Source organism: Lithobates pipiens, unplaced genomic scaffold (assembly GCF_037356315.1).
Source record: "Lithobates pipiens isolate NorthernLeopardFrog02 unplaced genomic scaffold, aLitPip1_a1.2 Scaffold_22, whole genome shotgun sequence".
Lineage (NCBI taxonomy): Eukaryota > Metazoa > Chordata > Amphibia > Anura > Ranidae > Lithobates > Lithobates pipiens.
The window spans coordinates 153,426,410-153,447,746 of record NW_027507784.1 but is presented as its reverse complement, the minus strand read 5'-3'; the positions used below and the strand labels follow the sequence as shown (position 1 = coordinate 153,447,746).

General features: G+C 38.8%; 2 protein-coding genes across 2 annotated transcripts; both read right to left on the bottom strand.

The window, feature by feature from the left end:
- Window positions 1-263: 263 nt before the first annotated feature.
- Window positions 264-12,499, bottom strand: LOC143925454 (gamma-crystallin B-like). The gene is made up of 3 exons (XM_077449988.1): window positions 12,415-12,499; window positions 2,301-2,543; window positions 264-577 (listed from the first exon to the last, which is right to left on the bottom strand). The coding sequence occupies exons 1-3, from the start codon at window positions 12,421-12,423 to the stop codon at window positions 302-304; spliced, it is 528 nt and encodes a 175-aa protein (XP_077306114.1). The 5' UTR covers window positions 12,424-12,499; the 3' UTR covers window positions 264-301.
- Window positions 12,500-17,256: 4,757 nt separating this feature from the next.
- Window positions 17,257-20,289, bottom strand: LOC143924286 (gamma-crystallin-3-like). Its single transcript, XM_077448489.1, has 3 exons — window positions 20,221-20,289; window positions 17,765-18,007; window positions 17,257-17,594 (listed from the first exon to the last, which is right to left on the bottom strand). The coding sequence occupies exons 1-3, from the start codon at window positions 20,227-20,229 to the stop codon at window positions 17,319-17,321; spliced, it is 528 nt and encodes a 175-aa protein (XP_077304615.1). The 5' UTR covers window positions 20,230-20,289; the 3' UTR covers window positions 17,257-17,318.
- Between the last annotated feature and the right edge of the window lie 1,048 nt (window positions 20,290-21,337).

The following is a 21,337-nucleotide window of genomic DNA, read 5'->3' as shown; positions in this document are numbered from 1 at the left end:
CTGCTATTTTACAGGAGAAACACAAGACAAAAAGTGATCTTTCTGCGTACTGCTAAGGCACAATTGATACTCCTAACTATTCCCTTACAACAAAGCAAGTCTTAATTTTTTGAGTTCAGGTTCACTTTAACAAAACATGAAACCCTAATTTGGAAATGTGTATTTTTACTACTGCTGAGAACGTTTATAGCAAAGATAATCAACACAGTGATTTTTCCTTAAATAAAAAGATTTAGAAAAGGTTTATGAGCAATTATGTTTAGATTTTATGGAGAGATACAGTGATACATTTTATTTAAATTTAATAAAAATCTTGTACTCTTCTTATGGATCCAACTCTTGCGTTTACTGCTCCCCAATCACTGAAATTCCTGTACTCTCCAGGTCTCAGATAATACTGACGTCCTTTGTAGTTGGGTTCCTCATAGAAAATCCAATGACCTTCAATAACATTGCAAGAATGGATTTCACGATAGTTGAAATCTTGATAGATATGTGGACGATCTTCTGTGAATTCTACCACTTGTCCCCTGAAGTCTTCCTTTTCATACAGCTTGATCAAAAATGATCCTGTGTGCTGTAGAGGTATATTAAAATAAAATTTTAGCATGTGATAAATATACTTTGAAGATGACTTTTAAAACCATAAACTGCAAAACATAACTGCATTTAGCCACTGATCATGGTTATAAGCAGAGATGGCTGAATGTCCCAACAATACTTTTGCTTTTTATTCATCATCCTAAATCACGCTATATAGTATGGCTTTAACCACTTAAGGACAGAGCCTCTTTTTGAGATGTGTTGTTTACAAGTTAAAACAGTTTTTTTTGCTAGAAAATTACTTAGAACCCCCAAATATTATAATTTTTTTGTATAAAGATTAAAATAGCGTCATTGCAATACTTTCTGTCACACAGTATTTGCACAGCGGTCTTACAAGTGCACTTTTTTTTTTTTAAATCCACTTTTTTTAATAAAAAAATAAGACAACAGTAAAGTTAGCCCATTTTTTTATATTGTGAAAGATAATGTTAAGCAGATTAAATTGATACCCATCATGTCACGCTTCAAAATGAAATGGCGACAAACTTTTACCCTTAAAAATCTCCATAGGTGGCGTTTAAAAAATTCTACAGGTTGCATGTTTTAAGCTACAGAGGAGAGCTAGGGGTAAAATTATTGCTCTCACTCGTCACTTTTATTCCTATTACAAGGAAAAAAAGCATGACAGGACCTCTTAAATGTGAGATCTGGGGTCAAAAAGACCTCAGATCTCATATTTACACTAAAATGCAATAAAAAAAAATGTTGTTGTTTAAAAAAAATAAATAAAAAAAAATGGCCCTTTAAGACCTGTGGGTGGAAGTGCCGTTTTGACGTTGCGTCCACGCTGCAATGTTATGGAAATGGGTGGGGCGCGTCCTCCACTCACTTGTCTCCATACCCAGCAAGGGTGAAGATCCGATCGGTTCTGCCGCTGCCAAGGGCTCTGGTAAGCAGCAGAGGTCACAGGAGCATGGAGGGGGGGGGGTCCCTCTCTCGCTGCTGATAAAATTGATCTTATGGCGATTCCACCACAGAGACCACTCTTATCGGAAAGCGGCCCGCCGGCCGAAAAAGAGAATACCAGGGTTATGGCAGCTAGATATTCCTCTTCAAACTTAGGACGTATATCGGCGTGCGGTGGTCTGGAAGTGCTTAAATTAAACTATAATAATTTGCTTTGTAACAATGTTACAATGTCAATGTAATACATCTAAATCTAAAACATCTTTTTTAAGTTTTGGATAGTGTAGTTATGGCTTAGAACCCCTGACAGGCTTTTACATCTTCTGTGATTCACATTGTCCACTTTTCCTTGTAACTACAGTCATTGCGACTTAAAGCAAGGTAAAATCCAACATTTTGAATTGTCACCAAAGCAGCAATAGAGGAAAAAATCGTAAAATAGCAACACTTGTCCTGGTGACAACTGTCTAAAACTGAATTTCTTCTCACTTTGTAGAGTTTTCCTCTCTTTGTCTGTTGTGTCTACAGGACAGGAAATTAAGGAAAATCTCTGCAATAGACACAGTTGGCAAATAAACATCAAAACCATGATTGAGTTTTACACACTCCCTACCCTATCCAAAAGTAAAAAAAAACATGTTAATTGTACATTGCTCTAAATACTGCAAGTCACACCAGCTGTACAGTGACATTCATACATTCTGCCCAACCTAATTACATGATGCCTGGCTGAATAAAATATATTTTTTTATCTCACATCTAAGTAGGGAAAAAGATTTATTACTAACCAGTGGAATCATATGACAAGAACTGATGGTATCATTGAATCCCATCCAGTGTTGATAGTCGGGATAATCTCCTCTTTTGAGAAAATATTGATGACCTTTGTTGTTGGCCTGCTCGTAAATCATCCAAGAGCCATTGTCAACTTTGATAGAGTTGCAGCGGCTCACATGAGCGTGCAGGTCATTATTGTCACTGCTACACTCATAGGAGCGGCCCTTGAAGTTCTTGTCTTCATAGAAGGTGATCTGTGTAAAAGCAACATTTGTGAGATGTACATATAAAGTATGTTTGTTCAGTTGTGAGTTACTACAGTACATATTTTGAAGACCAACTATATATACTTCTTTAGCCCTCTGTTTTCTGCTCTTTCCATAATTTTGATGTTACTATAGTTTGCAAGGATAAAAAGACCATCAAGATTAACTTATTATATATTCTAGCAGTGATTTATAAAATGAAAACTTAAAGCAACTCTGCTGTTCCCCCAACAAATATATGAAGAATTGCTTGCAGCTATAGAAGTGTGAAAATGTATCTCTCCAGTGAGTGGTAAGTGCAAATTCCGTTGTTTTCAGGTGCTAAAACATCCACAAATTCTTCATCACTCAACATTTCCAAGAGAGTTGTATGCCTGCACCCCCACTGCACTCAGTTGTTTCTATCACAGCCTCCTATGTTCCTTCTTTATGATAAGTGGGAGCAGGGGTCTCAAACTGGCGGCCCTCCAGCTGTTGCGAAACTACAAATCCCATCATGCCTCTGCCTGTGGGAGTCATGCTTGTAACTGTCAGCCTTGCAATGACTCATGGGACTTGTAGTTTCACAACAGCTGGAGGGCCGCCAGTTTGAGACCCCTGAGTGGGAGAAACCCTAACAGGGAGGCTAATATTCACAGTGTTGTATTGCATGGGGAAACTCTTTAGATGTTTTTTGTTTAGCACAAGACAGTCACCTTAATTAAATAAAAAATACTTCTAGTAATCAGTTGGATTCTACCCAACATTTTCTTTATTGTATGTTAAAAATGAAGGTCAATGCCACCTAAAAATAATACTTCAAATATACAGTATCTCACAAAAGTGAGTACATCCCTCACATTTTTTGTAAATATTTTATTATATGTTTTCATGTGACACCACTGAAGAAATTACACTTTGCTAAAATATAAAGTAGTCAGTGTACAGCTTGTATAACAGTGTATATTTTCTGTCCCCTAAAAATAACTCAACACACAGCAATAATGTTTAAGCCACTAGCAACAAAAGTGAGTAACCCCTTAGTGAAATTGTCCAAATTGGGCCCAATGTGTCAATATTTTGTGTGGCCACCATTAGTTTCTAGCACTGCCTTAACCCTCTTGAGCATAAAGTTCACCAGAGCTTCACAGGTTGCCACTGGGGTCCTCTTCCACTCATCCATGATGACATCACTGAGCTGGTGGATGTTAGAGACCTTGTGCCCCTCCACCTTCTGTTTGAGGATGCCCCACAGATGCTTGATAGGTTTTAGGTCTGGAGACATGCTTGGGCAGTCCACCGCATTTACCCTCAGATTCTTTAGCAAGGCAGTGGTCATCTTGGAGGTGTGTTTGGGGTCATTATCATGTTGGAATACTGCCCTATGGCCCAGTCTCTGAAGGGAGGGGATCATGATCTGCTTCAGCATGTTTCCCTCAATGAACTATAGCTCCCCAGTGCTGACAGCCCCAGAAAAATGACAATCCCACCACCATGCTTGACTGTAGGCAAGACACACTTGTCTTTGTACTCCTCCCCTGGTTGCCGCCACACACGCTTGACACCATCTGACCCAAATAGGTTCATCTTAGTGTCCAGACCACAGGACATGGTTCCAGTAATCCATGTCCTTAGTCTGCTTGTCTTCAGTGGGCTTTCTTGTGCATCATCTTTAGAAGAGGCTTCCTTCTGGGACGACAGCCATGCAGACCAATTTAATGCAGTGTGCGGTGTATGGTCTGAGCACTGACAGGCTGACCCCCCCTTCAACCTCTCTGGCAACTGGCAACACTCACACGTCTATTTCCCAAAGACAACCTCTGGATATGATGCTGTGCATGTGCACTCAACTTCTTTGGTCGATCATGACGAGGCCTGTTCTGAGTAAAACCTGTCCTGTTAAACCGCTGTATGGTCTTGGCTCCCATGCTGCAGCTCAGTTTCAGGGTGTTGCCAATCTTCTTATAGCCTAGGCTATCTTCATGTAGAGCAACAATTCTTTTTTTTCAGATCCTTAGAGAGTTCTTTGCCATGAGGTTCCATGTTGAACTTCTAGTGACCAGTATGAGAGAGTGAGAGAGATAACAATAAATTTAACACCCCTAGTCCCCTTACTCACCTGAGATCTTGTAACATTTATGAGTGACATGACACCGGGGAGTTAAAATGGCTAATTGGCCCGATTTGGACACTTTCATTTAGTGGTGTACTCACTTTTGTTGTCCACAGTTTAGACATTAATGGCTATGTGTTGAGTTATTTTGAGGGGACAGCAAATTTACACTTTTATACAAGCTGTACACTCACTACTTTACATTGTAGCAAAGTGTAATTTCTTCAGTGTTGTTCTTCAGTGTTGTCACAAAAAACGCTATAATAAAATATTTATAAAAATGTGAGAGGTGTACTCACTATTGTGAGATATTGTATGGCCACATTTTAAATTGTGTATCCCACAATTTAAATGTATGCACTGTCACAGCTGCTAGTGTATTGCCAAAATATTATGATGATTGAATATTGCCACATTTGTCTATGCTTAGTATTTTTGTGGAGCGTGTGTATGTGTGTGTGTGTGTGTGTGTGTAGCACCCTCTACTTAGGTGGGTGCTAGAATAGGACATTTTGTGTGAGGTAAGGTAAATTTGAGCAGGCCTGGCTGGAAGAGAGAGAAGAAGAGGAGAGGTGGCACTGCCTGAGGTACTCCAAGGAGCCCTGACCAATCCCCAACTTGGATTGGCAGGAGGCAGGCCTCTTTAAGTTAACAAAAGGAAAAAGCCATGCACATACATAAATACTATAAATAAATTAAATATAAACACCCACGAGTGATTCATTAATTGATTACATAGTGAAAAAAGTTGATCTACCCCTCTAATAAATGAAACATAACATAATTTATAAAAAGAATTATAAATAACAAGTGTTAATAATGAAATTCAAAAAATCCCAGTGAAGTGATAAAAAAGTCCAATAAACGAGGTCCCCACGAATAACTCTTTTTACGACGAAACGTACGTCGGGTGACAGACGTGCTGACGTCATCACGATACAGCGTAGGTTGGACGGCTGATTGCATGCCGGCCGGCATTTTTTTGGCCGTTTTTACTGCTTTCTATGTAAGTGTATTTCTTTACTTTTATTAAATTTGTTATACGGAATTATGCTATGGTGAATCTTCTTTCTATTTCCCTGGGATCCCGAGTACTGCCTTTCTGTTTCACGTGCGGCTGTTGATGGTCCCGCCCTGTTTTATTCAATAAGGGAGCCTACTGTGATTATGGTCTGAGGAGGTGCTGTGGAGATTGACTATGGGTATGAAATCGCTTGCCTTTTGGTTAGCGCATATTTTTTGTGGTGGTGGTCATGATCCTTGGTGTTTTTTATTTATTTATTTTAATTTTTTTTGCATTATTATTACACTCATTACCACCATTTTTTTTATTATTATCACTAATATATTTTTTTTAAATTTTATTTTTATTGCTACTATTCACTTAATATTTTTTATTTTTTCACGAATTCTTATGAATTTTTACTTTTTATCAATTTAGGTATTTATTAAGTTCTCACTGGACTATTTTTCATTTATGGCCTTGTTTATTGGATTTATTTATCACTTCACTGGGATTTTCAAATTTCATTATTAACGCTTGTTATTTATAATTATTTTTATAAATTATGTTATGTTTGATTAATTCAAGGGGTAGATCATCTTTTCTCACTATTATTATAATCAATTAATTACCGTATATACTCGAGTATAAGCCGAGATTTTCAGCCCCTTTTTTTAGGCTGAAAGTGCTCCCCTCGGCTTATACTCGAGTCACCACCATCTGCCTACCCGATCAGCGTGTCGTGCAGACAGACGGCGGCCATTCCACTATTCAAAAGCCGCGCCTCCCTGTCTGTGATAGGCGGAACACTCAATTTCCCAGCAGTCAGTGGTCCGCCATCCTCATCCTCATACTACGGACGAGGATGAGAGGATGTCCGTGATAGGCGGAACACTGACTGCTGGGAAATTGAGTGTTCCGCCTATCACAGACGGAGGCGCGACTTTTGAACAGTGGAATGGCCGCCGTCTGTCACAGACGAGGAGGAGAGGTGCGGCGATCCTGGCATGGCCGCCGTATGTTTTTTAAACATGCAGATCGCTGCAGAAGGACACAGAGGCTGCAGAAGGACAAAGAGGCATGCACAGGACACAGGTAGGCTGCAATGGACACAGGGATGGACACAGGGATGGACACAGTGATGGACACAGGGATGGACACAGGGATGGACACAGTGATGGACACAGTGATGGACACAGGGATGGACACAGGGATGGACACAGGGAGGTATACAGCTGCAGATGGGCATTGTTGACCCTCTTTTCCACTCTTTTAAGCTGTAACAGTAGCTGCTGCATGTCTCACCCTCGGCTTATACACGAGTCAATACGTTTTCCCATTTTTTTTGTGGTAAATTAGGGGCCTCGGCTTATATTCGGATCGACCTATACTCGAGTATATACGGTAATCACTCATAGGTGTTTATATTTAATTTATTGGTAGTATTCATGTATGTGCGCAGATTGTTCCTTTGTTATCTTATTGTTTTTACGTGTATCCTATAAAACTGGGCTGCAGCGATTTTTAGTTGTACTAGTGTAGATTTAGCGCAGTATTTTTTTTTTTTAGGCCTCTTTAAGTACCTGGGGACAGCCCAGCTGGGGAGGAGTTTGGTGGAGTTATTCAGAGCTTGAAGATGGAGTGCTAGACTGTCGGGGCATCAGGGCCAGGGAGGGAGCTCCCCATTCTGGGGGGGGTGACATTGGGCCTGGGGCTCGGGTGTGGACAGAGCCCTTCAAGGAAGCGTGAAGCTTCTGGACAGGAGGCACAGGAGGAGCAAAGAGGACAGCAGGAGCTAGCATTGCCTCAGAGGACTGGGAGTATACAGTCTGGGATTGGTAAAGAGCCAATGGTGTGTGCTGTGTTGTCAGGGGGAGTGGAGAATGGCAGCAGCAGTCAGGAGGGCTGTCAGGGCCTGAAGGTGCACAAAAAAAGAGGACATTTAAAGAAAAATTCTCAAAAGCAATTCTTCAATGAGGAACTGGCAAATTTTTAAAAATATATAAAGTATTTATTGCATAAATTCACTTAACACTCAAAAGTAGAACATACCTCCAACAAATTTCATTAAATTAGACAATGTTGCCTACAGACTCAGATGGCCACCACACACATACATTCACCCCCCCCCCCCCATTAATATCATTATACAATTAGTAAAATCGCTGATGATTCCTATGTGAGTATGAGTGATAATTTTGTCAAAAGCAGTATGCTGATATTAATCAAGCAGGAAATCAGGATCCCATCCATGAATCTGTATAGCCACAGTACTAGATGGTGGTAAGGGCGATTAGCTACAAGAGCAGTAGTTAGAAATTCATGAACAGTTCATGGATAGTTGACACAAAAAAAGAGCAAGTCACTGGGAATGCAGTTTTTAGAAGGTAGACTGGAAGTGATTGTTTAAAAATTCCTTTACTGAGCTTATCGATATTTGGCAACTTATTCCGGATATAAACAACCTATGCTGGTGGGTAGGTAAATATCTAGGGTCAAGGTGAGTGTATGTATATATACCTACCTCCCAGCAGGGAGGTGTAAAACATTAAATATCACCACTCTCCCAATGACCACCTCAGCCACTGCACTGGTGTAAAGCCGGTATTGTGCTTGCTGGTAGTTCAGGATGCAGCTTCCGTCTATTCCTCCTGATCTCCAAGATCTGGCCAGTGATGGTGGAAGTCCTTCTGGAAAGTAGGAGCCTGCAAGTGGCCCGAGGATTCTGGCAGCTCTTTTTTGAATGTCCCGGGAATAGCCGAAGAGGGTTCATAAGCTGGTGGGTGGGTCGGAGTCCTGAAGATGGGTTACTGGGCTTAGTAACCAAAGATAGGACAGCTAGCACCAGAACTTTCTATTTTCTTATCACACCATGGGGGCCCGCTGTCCCTGCCTGAAAAAGGCGGTTGCTGAGTCCTGGCTGAATCGGAGTCAGGCCTAACCATTTTGTGAATACAAAATATACTCGGGGGTTGCGCCTCCTTCTAATATTGCCCCAAAATCCTAGAATGTGCTTATACTAGATGTGTATCAAACTCACTTATAATAGATATGTAATAATCACCCAAATTAACCCCTTAGAATGCAACAAAATATCAAATTATATTAGTGTATATATCATTAGATCATAGTCCTTTTTATGCAATGGTTCTTTAAACCAAATCAAATTCTTTCAACTCAGTTCCGGTACATCTTTTGGTAAATGTTGACCATGTGTCACCAAAGGAAACCAAAACGTGCCACCATCACCTTAAAGAATGGCCACTCACCAGACTTCACCATACAATCAGCCTTCGGTTCATTAAATGGATAACCAATCCTCAATCCACTCTCCCGTTAGCAATTCCTCAATATCCGTATATTCATATAAAGGTAAATAAAACCAACATAGTGTAAAACCGTTTCACCTTTAATTATAAAAATCTCTTAAAACATATTGCACTCACATTTCAGTGTGTCTATTAGCCGACACAAGCTTATCCAGCCATAAGTACACATCATAGAATCGGGCAAGCCAATGATGTTCCGCAGGTGGTTCTCCCCTCCCTCCTTTCAGCCAACCTATTCCTTGAAGAAAATGTATCGCCCACAGCTTCTACGCGTTTCGCAATTATGCGTCGTCAGGAAGCACCATTTTGTGCTAGCTGATCCTGAGAGCTAAGAGTTGTGAAGGAAGAGGAAAAGTCTGCAAGCAAGGAAAGTGTTGAAGGAAACTAAAGTAGTAATATGTACAGGGAGTGTACATAGTTTGTTCCAATTCTAAAATTCACCAATTAATTGTTCTAAAATTCTCTGGGCGTCCCGTATATTCCTTTACGCATCCAAGTTCTATTCCCTCAATAAAACACAAAAAAACAAAGCTCATGGACTGTTCATTGTCTTGGAGTGTCTGAAAAATGAATGCCAGGCTGAACAGGGTGACAGGTGGGCCAGAACACTTAGCAGCTCCTACGGGGGTACCGCTAAATGTGTGTAGAACAACAATAGCTGTGTGTAATTATTATACATTGGTTTTCTGTATTCTATATTTACCAATGTATTAGTACACTTTTGAACACGGCAAGCAATCCACATTATCCATCATTGTTTTACAAAAATTTGATCAGAAGAGAGAGACCTGCAAAAGAGCGTTACCCCAATAATCTGTGACTGTAATTTTTCATGTGGAACTTATCAATATATTTACCCCTGGATCTACAAAACATTTACCCACGATTCACACATTTTTCAATTAAATCTTGGGTAGTAAATAATCTTAGTTGAAAGTTGTGTGAATCCTGGGTGAAAATATGAATAAATAGAACCCATATTTATTATATTTACTTTACAATATATTTCGTCTAGTTCATGACTTCCTAAAGTTTTATGTAGGGTTTATTATTATCCAATTTAAATGTGACACAAATTAGCACAGCTGTTTCTTTCATCATCCAGTGGAAATGTCAATTTTCTGAATACCTGGCACCTGAGGCAGCAGTGCCAGTATAGCTGACTACTATCAAGATGGCCCAGGAACTATTATGCTGCCCAGCAATCAAAGAAATGCTGCTGCCACTAAAAGATCTAAATTGAATTTAAAACTGCTATAATTTGCTATAATAGATTTGCATTTATTGATACATGGAAGCATTCACCTTATCAGCAATTTTCACAGATCAGGCCAATTTGCAATAAGTAAATGTTCTCTGTAAATTGACAATATGCTTGCTTATACTGTATATATATCTGCTTTTAGTTAACTGGAATCTCTTTCAAGTTTTTAATGAGGTCCCTGTCCCATCAAAGTTGATTTACCTTTTTTATATGTCCTCTTGACAATGCCACTGGGACAGAAAGTGATGGGAAATCCACAATTTTAGATTTGTCATCAGAGCAAGAGATGAGAGTTAAATTGGCAAAACATTATGCAAATGTCAGCCTGTTCCTAATGAACCAGATTACATTTACTAAGTGGGTGGACCTTGAAAAATCAAAGGAATCAGATGGAATTTTTTTTAGCTAAGCAGCAGCTTCATCCAATCAGATGCATAGGCACTACTATAGGCACAGTGGGGAAGTTGTGTAATCACACTGTATAGTGGGGATGGAGGAATCTGCTAGATTTTTTTTTGTCCAGTAGTTCCATGTAAATTTTGTAACAATACAATGAGCGTGTGCACAAAGATCAAGTTGGTACAAACAATATTTAGTGAGCATATCATAAAGGAAGAGCCAATCTGTTTGGATAGGCCACAGTGCAAGTTAAAGGTGTTAACCATAGGGATTAAAAAAGCTAAACTGTACAGTACTCGTATTCGGAAGGCTTGACCTGTAGGATACACAGGGTATATCTAGGGTTGGAGCAAGAGCCCCCAAAAAGAGGGGTAGGGCGCACTATGGTAGGGAGTTGAGTGGATCTTAGTAAACAGAGTAAGTGCCTTGGACTGTCTTGGGAGCATATGGGTTTGGCTATATAAAAATGATCCCTCATTGACATTGATCTGTTAATTCAGGGAGGGTTTAACAACAGCCAAGCCAGATACTAAGGATCCTAAGAGAGTAGAAAAGAGAGAAAAGTAGAAGGAAGGGGATGAAAGTAGTGGCCTAACCACCAATGTGTTCTCAAAAGCGGTACGTATAGTGCTTAGCTACCATGGCTTAAGGACAGATTCTTCAAAGTCAGGTGGCAGATGGTGTTTAATAGAGGGTTGCCAGATTTTGTTGAATTTGGGGATTTCATTTCGGTCAATAGTTTCCATGTTTGCATGCAACAATGTGTGATTTACTCTATGCTACATTTCTCCTACAGCCAAGGATGGGAACTTCCAATCCTTTGCTATAGTTATGCTTTACAGCTGTAAGGAGTTGGAGTACAAGCTTTAAATTTTTTTTACGTGGCAGAGCATCTGGTTTCAGATTAAGGAGGGCTGTTGAGGGTTCCAGAGGTATATGCATTTCAAACATACTGGAAGCAAGCGTAAATATGACTTTCGAGAAAGCTTGAACAACTGGGCAGGTCCACCATATTTGCAAATGTGTACCTGGTTCCGAACAGCCATGAAAGCAGAGAGCTGAATAATTAGCCGCAAATTTGGCTATCCTTGATGGGACAAGGTACCACAGAGATTTCCTTTCACTTTCTGTTGCTTCCCCAGAATAGGAATAGGAAGGGAAGTCTCCTTAACAGACAACAAAAATAAATGGTTCCATATTAAACATTTTAAACTCTATCCAAAAGAACTACTACCAACTTCCAGGAGATCTATGCACGTTGTGATTGTGAAAAGATTTTTGTTCTAAATCATTTTTATTCTTATAAAAATCTAGCTGGAAAATGATTGATGGCTAGTCATGGTTCCCCATATTCTACCCAAGGCTCTTCATATCAGTGCTGAAGGATGCTGAGATCAATGGAAATGTTCATAATCTCCATATCTCATCTCTCAGAATGAATGTAAAAATGCTTAATATCGAATGTGAAATATCTAATATTAAATGTGAAATGCTGTTTGCCACGAAAGAGTGTAATGATGAGAGTTTTAAAATGAAAATAAAGCTTTTTAATTGAATATCTTAAATGATAGTTGATTATGTCTATAGACATATGAACTTGTCTATAACCTATAGGTTTATAATGCAAGATATAATAATGCTAGCAATCGAATGGCTGTACTATGTTTGTTTTACCATATAGGCTTTATTTTGTGTATTGCCTAAACATTACAAGGAAAATGATTGTACATATAAAGGTTTACAGTTTATATCTAAAATATATAATTTCTTACCTTTCCCATTTTTGCTGTATAGAAGGATCAGTGATCTGTGATAAGTTAGATAGCAGCTACTATATAAAGCTGCTCATTGCTTGATCAGCAAAAGTAAAACAAAAGATTTTCTCTCCTGTTTCTGGAAAAAGTATTAGCTCCAGTTTATTTAATCTTTTTATCCAGAATGCTTTATCTCTATAACACTGTAGTAAGCTTTTGTCCCTAGTTTCTTGGCATCGCTGATGGTTTTCTATCACATGACTCACAGTTGAGCAATGTCGATTAAATAAAACAGTCAATAGAGAGTGAAATGACATTTTGTATAATATAAATTGTTGATATAAAAATACATTATTTTTTAAAATATCTTCAGTCTCCCCCCTCGTGTGGATCTATGGGGCTCTTCCTGCTTTGTGCTGCACTATTGACCATTTTGCAGCACTAATGCCGCGTACACACGAGCGGACTGGATGGCGTACTTAGTCCGTCATACAATCCGACCGACAGTCCGTCATACTTTCGACTGAACGGACTTGACCACACACGGATGCACAAACAGTCCGTCGAAAGCTTGCGCGATGACGTGTACAGCACGTACGACGGGACTAGAAATAGGAAGTCCAATACACAGCAAAGCACCCTTCCGCCGTGTAAATCCTTTCTGAGCATGCGCCATTCTTAGTCCGTCGAACTAGCCTACTGACGAGCGGATTGTCCGCTGAAACCAAAGTACGACGGACAGAATTTCGAAAAATCCGAAATACTTAGTACGCCAGACTGCACGCTGAAAAAGTCCGCTGAAGCCCACACACGAGCAGACTGTCCGCTGAAATGTGTTTCGACGGACTAAGTACGCCATACAGTCCGCCCGTGTGTACGCGGCATTAGGCTTCAGCAGCCTGCACTTCCAATATGGAACTTCTGCAAATTTTAAATTTTAAGCAGCTACTTTTTTTAACCACTTTCAGACCGGACCAATTTGCTGGTCAAAGACCAGACCACTTTTTGCGATTCGGCACTGCGTCGCTTTAACTGACAATTGCGCGGTCGTGCGACGTGGCTCCCAAACAAAATTGACGTCCTTTTTTTCCCACAAATAGAGATTTCTTTTGGTGGTATTTGATCACCCCTGCGGTTTTTATTTTTTGCGCTATAAACAAAAATAGAGGGACAATTTTGAAAAAAACGCATTATTTTTTACTTTTTGTTATAATAAATATCCCCCAAAAAGATATAAAAAAACTTTTTTTTCCCTCAATTTAGGCCGATACGTATTCTTCTACGTATTTTTGGTAAAAAAAATCGCAATAAGCGATTATTGATTGGTTTGCGCAAAAGTTATAGCGTTTACAAAATAGGGATAGTTTTATAGCATTTTTATTAATAATTTTTTATTATTTATTTTTTTACTAGTAATGGCGGCGATCTGCAATTTTTATTGTGACTGCGACATTGTGGGGGACCCATCGGACATTTTTGACACATTTTTGGGACCATTGTCATTTATACAGTAATCACTGCTATATAAATGCAGTGATTCCTGTGTAAATGACACTGGCAGTGAAAGGGTTAACCAGTGGGTGGCAGTGTAGGGGTTAAGTGTTCCTAGGGGTGTGTTACTAACTGTGGGGGGTTGGGCTTTCATTTAGTCTACACTGATCTCTGCTCCAATCACATGGAGCAGAGATCAGCGTCACTAGTTGCTAGGCAGAATGGAAAAATGTTGTTTACACAGCATTTCCTCCATTCGGCCGCTCCGTGAGACGATCGCGGGGATGCCCGCGGCGATCGAGTCCGCGGGTCCCGCGACCGGACTCACAGGGGTCCCGACCAGCGCGGGAGCGCGCCGCCGCCGGCGCGCTCCCGATGGCAGGGCGGCATCGAATATTGGACGTACCTGTACGCCAATATGCCTGCCCGTGCCATTCTGTCGACGTATATCGTCGTGCGCTGGTCGGGAAGTGGTTAAAGTATGCAAACAACTGACTAGTGGGACCTTTCCTGTTGATCGAGATTTGCAATTAAGTTGAATTTTTCACGTTTCAAGACCCCTATAAGAAAATTGTAATTTGTAGGATGTTTTGCTACATGTTACAATTATTAGAACAGATGGAACTGAGGGACCAGGAATACCAAACCTTTTTTGAACCCCACACATTCAACTGTCTGTGTCAACAGCTTTACAGCTTTTGCATCCATTGGGTTATGGATTGACATTGCTTCTGACTTCAGGTGTTAGAACCAAATAGTGACATATTCAACCTTTCAGCTATTTGCAAGGAGATCCCTAAGAATATTTGTTTAAATTAAGTCATTATTTGAATATGTTTTATAGTTACTCATTCTCTATGCTTCTCTTTTAAAGCTGCTGTGAGCTTCACTGTGCATGACATGCAATGATATTCAGACAAATGTGCTTTCTGTAGCCATTTATGTACAAATAGTAAATCAAAGAGACAGCGCATAGGAAAACATTTTTTAACATTTTAAATAAAAATATCAATATAAATGACAGTAATGCACAGCAAACATGTTACTGGTAGAAAATGGGAAAATAGTAGAATAAGGTATTACATATGTAAATGCATGATAATCCTGTTTGGAAAATGGGGTATGGTTGTTTTTATATTTATATGGACCTCAAGTGAGGAAAAGGGTTTTAGGTGTATAATTCCACTAATTAACAAGTCCTTTATTTACAGGGTAACATATACTGGTTTTGTTATCCTACCAGACAGATAATCTCAAGTACAACCACTGCAGGCTCATTGATGTACCTTATATACAGAATGCCTGATGTTCTAGAATAAAGAAGTTATTCTGAACCACTGATCAGATTCATACCTGCGATGCAATGTGTAATCAATTTGTTAATATATCAAGGAGGCCTATCTAGAGAAAGAGAGAGAGCGAAAGAGAGAGCGTGTATGCAGATCTACCTGCTCCATATGTAAGGTGTTATTTAGACATCTACAGTAGATTGCATAGAGCTCAGGTTAAGGTAAATTACAGGCAATGCATATTCGCTTTGTACATATTCTCTTTTTTTATTGCCAGGTAAACTTGAAATATTGCATAATAATATTTGTCATTTTCTTTTTGAGCCACCAGGTGGATCTACAGGCTACTTTTTATGTTTTCCTCTCCTTTGTTGTAAAAAAATAGTTGTTTTCAGAACTCAATAGATCAAGCTGAAATTTACAGACACAAGTGAATAAATCAGAACAGTGGCTCATCTCATATTACATGACTTCTTCTGAGCTTCCAATGAGATACAGCTTACATGAAAGGAGATACCTACTGCTGAGTTGTGTAATAAAATAATCTTTCCTGTTATAGGATCATTTGTAATGTATTAACTGCTTTTTTTCTTGTATCCAAAAAGTATACATAATATTTACTCCAAACCAGTACCTGTGTCAAACACAAGGCCTTTGGATGGAATCCGGCCCTCCAAGCCATTTCATGTGGCCCTCACACCCAGGGGAAGGGGTTAAAGTGAGATGTCAATAGCCTGTGAAAGAGCTGATTCACACTGTGCATAGCAAACCACTTAACACAGCATTCTGTACATAGCCCGTCCCTGAACTCTGCACTCCATACGTAGCATACCCCTGAACTCTGCACAGAACACACTCCTTGTATTTATTGCCCCTTTAGGATCCTCCCACTGCAATTTAGCCACACCCATTGTTTGGTGGGGGTGTGATTGAGTTCCTATTCTCTCTATCCTCACCTATTCTCTGAGAGAAAATGCCCTGCATACATTTAATTAGTCTTACAGATACAATCGACTTTTTGAGGACAACCATAATGTTCATGCAACCCACAATTAAATTGAGCTTGACATCACTGCAGTAGAGTTTCCCTGTAAAATGATCTAGTCATTAGAGCTGTCTGCTTTTTTTTAACTTCCCCACAGCATCAGTAACCCTATACCTTACCTGCAAGAAAGGAGCTTCCTATATTCATAAAAATAAACTAACAGATTCCTACATCCACACAACCAAGGTGGGGCATTGTATTCTGAGAGTGGCTGTCGCTGCTGTCAGAATACACTGACCAGCAGGTGAAGCCTATTGGCTACAGCTAATGATTGTGAAATGTTTTTCCAACATTTTCCTTTGACTGAAGTCAATCAAATAATATACTTCTGTTGGGCATGGGCAGCCACATACTGTCTAGGGCCACCTTTAGATCCTTGCTTGGTTGGTTACCATTTTTTCCATGATTATACAGGGACTTATTGGTTGACACTGCCTAATCTCAGTTAATGGCTGATGACAGCTCTTATGCAATACTTTAAATGTGGCTAGAGTGGAAAACAGGTGTTGAAAAGAGTTTCTATCAGGTTAGTTGCAATGGCAGTTGAAAGAAATAGAGCTTCCCAAACTTAAAAACGTAGTCCTTTGGATATCTATTGAGTAGTAGTCATGTATTTTTGCTGTAAACAGTGCTATACAACAGTGCCCAGGAAATGAAAATCTTTGAATAACATGTTGAATGTTTTTTTTTAAGATATTGTCACTTTGCTCAAAGTAAGAGTGTCTTTAGGGAGCCCACCCCCAAGCAGTTATACCTGCCAAGCCATGCTCTCATACTGCATTCCTGCACTGCAGGAACCCTCAATAATGGATCAGGGCCCCCAGTTATGTGGAAAACAGGAACTTAGACAGGCTGGGATGCTGTGGGGGGGGGTAAGAAAGGGTGACCTGTTAAATATGAAATTCTGGGGGTGAGCTATCTGCAGAAATTTTCATTTTGCCCTGTTTGACCAAAGTGGCAGTGACAAGATCATACATTTTGAAAGATTATTGAAAGAATTCTTCAAATGATGACAAAAAAAGACAAAAGGCATGATTTTGTTTCTACCAGAGAAATTTAATGAAGAATTTCAGAACAAATTATCTGCCATGTATTGTTTAATAAAGATGCTGGACACGCCTGAAAGACCCAACCCTAGAGCTGTTGGCTCCCCAATTAGTAAATCTCCTATACTCTCCAGGTTTCAGGTAATACTGACGTCCCTTATAGTTGGGCTCCTCATAGAACATCCAGTGACCATCAAGGACATTGCAGGAGTGAATATCATGATAACGGAACTTCTCATAAACACATTGACAGTCTTCTGTGAACTCCATCATTTGACCTTTGAAATCTTCTTTCTCATAAACTTTAAGGATGAATGGCCCACGATGCTGTAAAAAGGAAAATGAGAAGTTCAGTTTTGCTGGGAAAATATACTGTACATTGAAATTAGATATTATTTAAAGCAATATAAAAACTGGTAATTATATCAAACCAGTTTACGAAGCATATAATGTAATTATATTCTGCCTTAGTAAAAAATTTACAGAATTACACATACTTGAGTCGTTAAATGGCAGGATCTGATGGAGTCATTGAAGCCCATCCACTGCTGGAAATCAGGATAGTCTCCTCTCCTTAGGTAGTACTGATATCCTTTGTAGTTAGGCTCCTCATAGAGAATCCAGTTACCATTCTCTACACGGATGGAGTTGCAACGATTAAAATATGAGGAGAGGTCAGAGCAGTCAGAGCTGCACTCATAGGAGCGGCCCTGAAAGTTTTTGTCTTCATAGAAGATGATCTGTAAAATAAAGAAAATATAAAAATCAGGGTTATTTTTCTATCTAGGGTGCAATGTCATTCATAAATTTGATCAGCTGCACAAGTGTTGCTCTTTTGTTAAGATATTCAGTACATTTGAAAAATAGTGGCTAACGTGTATATATATATATATATATATATATATATACATTTTATCTTGTACATATATAGGATTCATATTTGCTTTCTGATAGTCCCTTAGCTCAATGGTAAGGTACTGCATATTCTATTACTAACAATCTGCTGCATCTAATGAATATGTCAGCTCATATTTTGTATTACATTATAGCCGGAGATGTTTACTACACAAAACATTGTGGCCGCTTCTTGCCCCTTGTTTTCTCATCACATTTAATTGCCAACTGACTTCAGTAAAGCAGGTAACAGCTAATAAGAAGAGGGGATGGACTTCGATGGGGATAGCATTGCTCTATTAAACACCCAGTTCCTGGAATAAAACAGTTATGTAAAAAAAAACTTCCGGCAAAAGGAAACATTACATTGCTAATGGTAGCACCTCCTTCATCACCTCTTACTAATGCTAAGGAACAAATTAAGACATGACATATGGATAAAATGATATATAGATAATGCAAAAGGTAACCCATATTAAAGAAAGTAAGAATGCTTCAAATATTTTATTTCTACCAGGTGTTTGTATTTAAAAAAAGATAGTTATGTTCTGCTCTATTGTCACAAGTTTTTATATATTTAACCGGTGTAAGATCATTAGGCTCCAAAGGGAGGAAGCATTTAAGTTAATGCTGATTTCACTAATATAAAACAGTGTAAAAATCATGTTTGTCTTAGTGATGTTTGTAAAGAAATATATTTTGGAACAGCCCTCACTATGAAATGATTAAATTAGTGATGTTGTCTCTTTGTTTGTTAGCAGCTAATCAATTATCTGGTTTACATAGACAAAGAATTTTGCTCATCAGTTAATGAAACTCCTGATTTCTGAAATATTTGTAACATAAATAGTATATAAATACATAAAAATGGTCTTGGGTATTATCAGCTAAATTCAACTTTCCAACTTTTAGCTTAGTCACGAACATAGCTAATCAAAGGGTGAAAGAACAAAGTGCTACAGGGATCTGCTCCTGTAGATGTAGCTACAGAAATGACCATTGGCAGATTTTGGGGTTTATTTTATAACCATAAAGCAGGTGCTTAACATAGTACCCTGAGTTTAGGGATTATGGGAACCTTGGAAGATTGTAAGCACACACCTGGAATTGCCTACTGTATGGAACAAGGGCCAATGCAATCAATAAAATTCAACTGGATCAGGCAACAATCATTTGTCTGTGGGTACTCCTAAACAGTTCTGAAGGTTCAGAAAAACTTGTTCTGATTGCTATCTTTTCCTTCATGTCCCTTCACCAGCTTCTCCCTTCACAGAAATAAACTTATAAATTTGGTAGAGCTGACCTTGTAAATTTATGGAGCGCTTTGCTGCTGGATGATTTTTTTGGCCCTGAGTGTAGTTGTATGGTGTCTGTATTTGTGTCTGCTGTGCAAAGTCACAAGACAGACTAACATTATTCATGTTATCATATCTCAGTTTACTGAATAAATGATTACATTTGCATTAAACAAAAAATGTTTTAGATGCACTAAACTATAATTGAACTATGAATTTCACAATGCTGTGTTTTTTTTATTAACTCATTTTTTTAAAATGTATTTATCTATGTCTGAAGCTGCTATACATATGTCATCATGTAGGTTTTAAAAGTAACAGATCTAGACTATTGTTCCCAATGCGGAAGAATGTAATATTGCTGGCCATACACTTAACAATTATGGAGCACTAAAGATTTTTTGCCACTCAGTTTCCTTGGTTTCCTGATTTAAAATGAACATTTTAAATTTTTTTAAGGAAATTTCTAGAAACTATTGCAGAGCCACATGAAACTCATTAAATTCCTGTTTGGGTTTCAATCATTTGGCTAGACGGAAAAAAACTAACTAGAAAAAAATAGAAATCATGGCTGACGTTGTGTATGAAAGCTCCAAAATTCCTTACAAATGTTTAGAGGATGTGACTACCCTAGGACACAGGTCATAATTCAATTATTAAAAATCTGCATTCAATCTCAGATCAGGATAGTTCATAATGTGTGTATATATACTTTAGAGGCATATTTCATCAAAAATGTCTTATGTTTCCAAAATCAGTCTTACCTTTCCCATGATGGACAGAGTTGTTCTATTGGAGCTAGGTGCTTGTGAGTGAGAATTCTAGATGCTTTATATACATTGACCATTTGCTGGCTTCAGCAGAGCTTTAAAGAAACAACATTTTCTGTTTGCTAAGGTAAATGTACAGTATAGCTTTATTCACTACTACGTTCTCTTTGTCTGTTGCCTTTGTTAATGTATGCTTACAAAAGAAGAACACAATAGAGCTTTACATGTTTTACTAAGTGGCTATATTTGACAAATACATGTTGTTCACTTTCACAAATGAGAATCCGCTATTCTTTTTACATTTTAAAAACACATATTGATGCATGTTTAAAAGTCATGCTACCTAAAAGTAACCAAAGTCATCCAGTTCCAGCTTTAGGCAACATAACTATATAAACAATATTTTACAAAGTGGACTGATATAAAGTTCAAGCTGTTTTCCAGACATAATCTGTTATACATACTTCCGTTGGTCCAATTTCGTATGTATATCCCCTACCTGGGGGATGATGGGAAAGCTGACAATCTCTCTATTAGTTGGTCTTTCTATAGTAATAGCTGTGATCTTTCAAGTAGTTTGCCGAGCATTTTTTCACTTCTGCACACTGACCACATGGGGTTATTTTCTTGACACGACCACCATTTACAGAAAGCTGCATTTTTTTTTATATAAACACAAGTCACTCTCTGATTGGCCGAGGTGGAAAGGACAGGGGGTGACGTCATGACACAAGATCCACAAGATTGTGGCTGTTATGCCCTGTACACACGGTCAGAAATTTTGACGGCAAAGGTCCGATCGGATTATATTGTCGGTAAATCCGATCGTGTGTGGGCTCTATCGGACTTTTTCCATCGGAATTTCCGACAGAAAAAATTTGAGAGCAGGACCTCAAATTTTCTGACAACAAAATCCGATCTGACTTTTTCTGATTGTTTGTAGAGAATTCCGATCGGACAAAGTGCCATGCATGCTCAGATCAAATTACGAGACCAAAGTTATTGGCTACTAGCCGCAATGTAGTCCCGTCGCAACAAACGAACGTCATCACGTTCCAAACTATCGGATTTTCCGACAACTTTGTCCGACCATGTGTATGCAACACCAGTT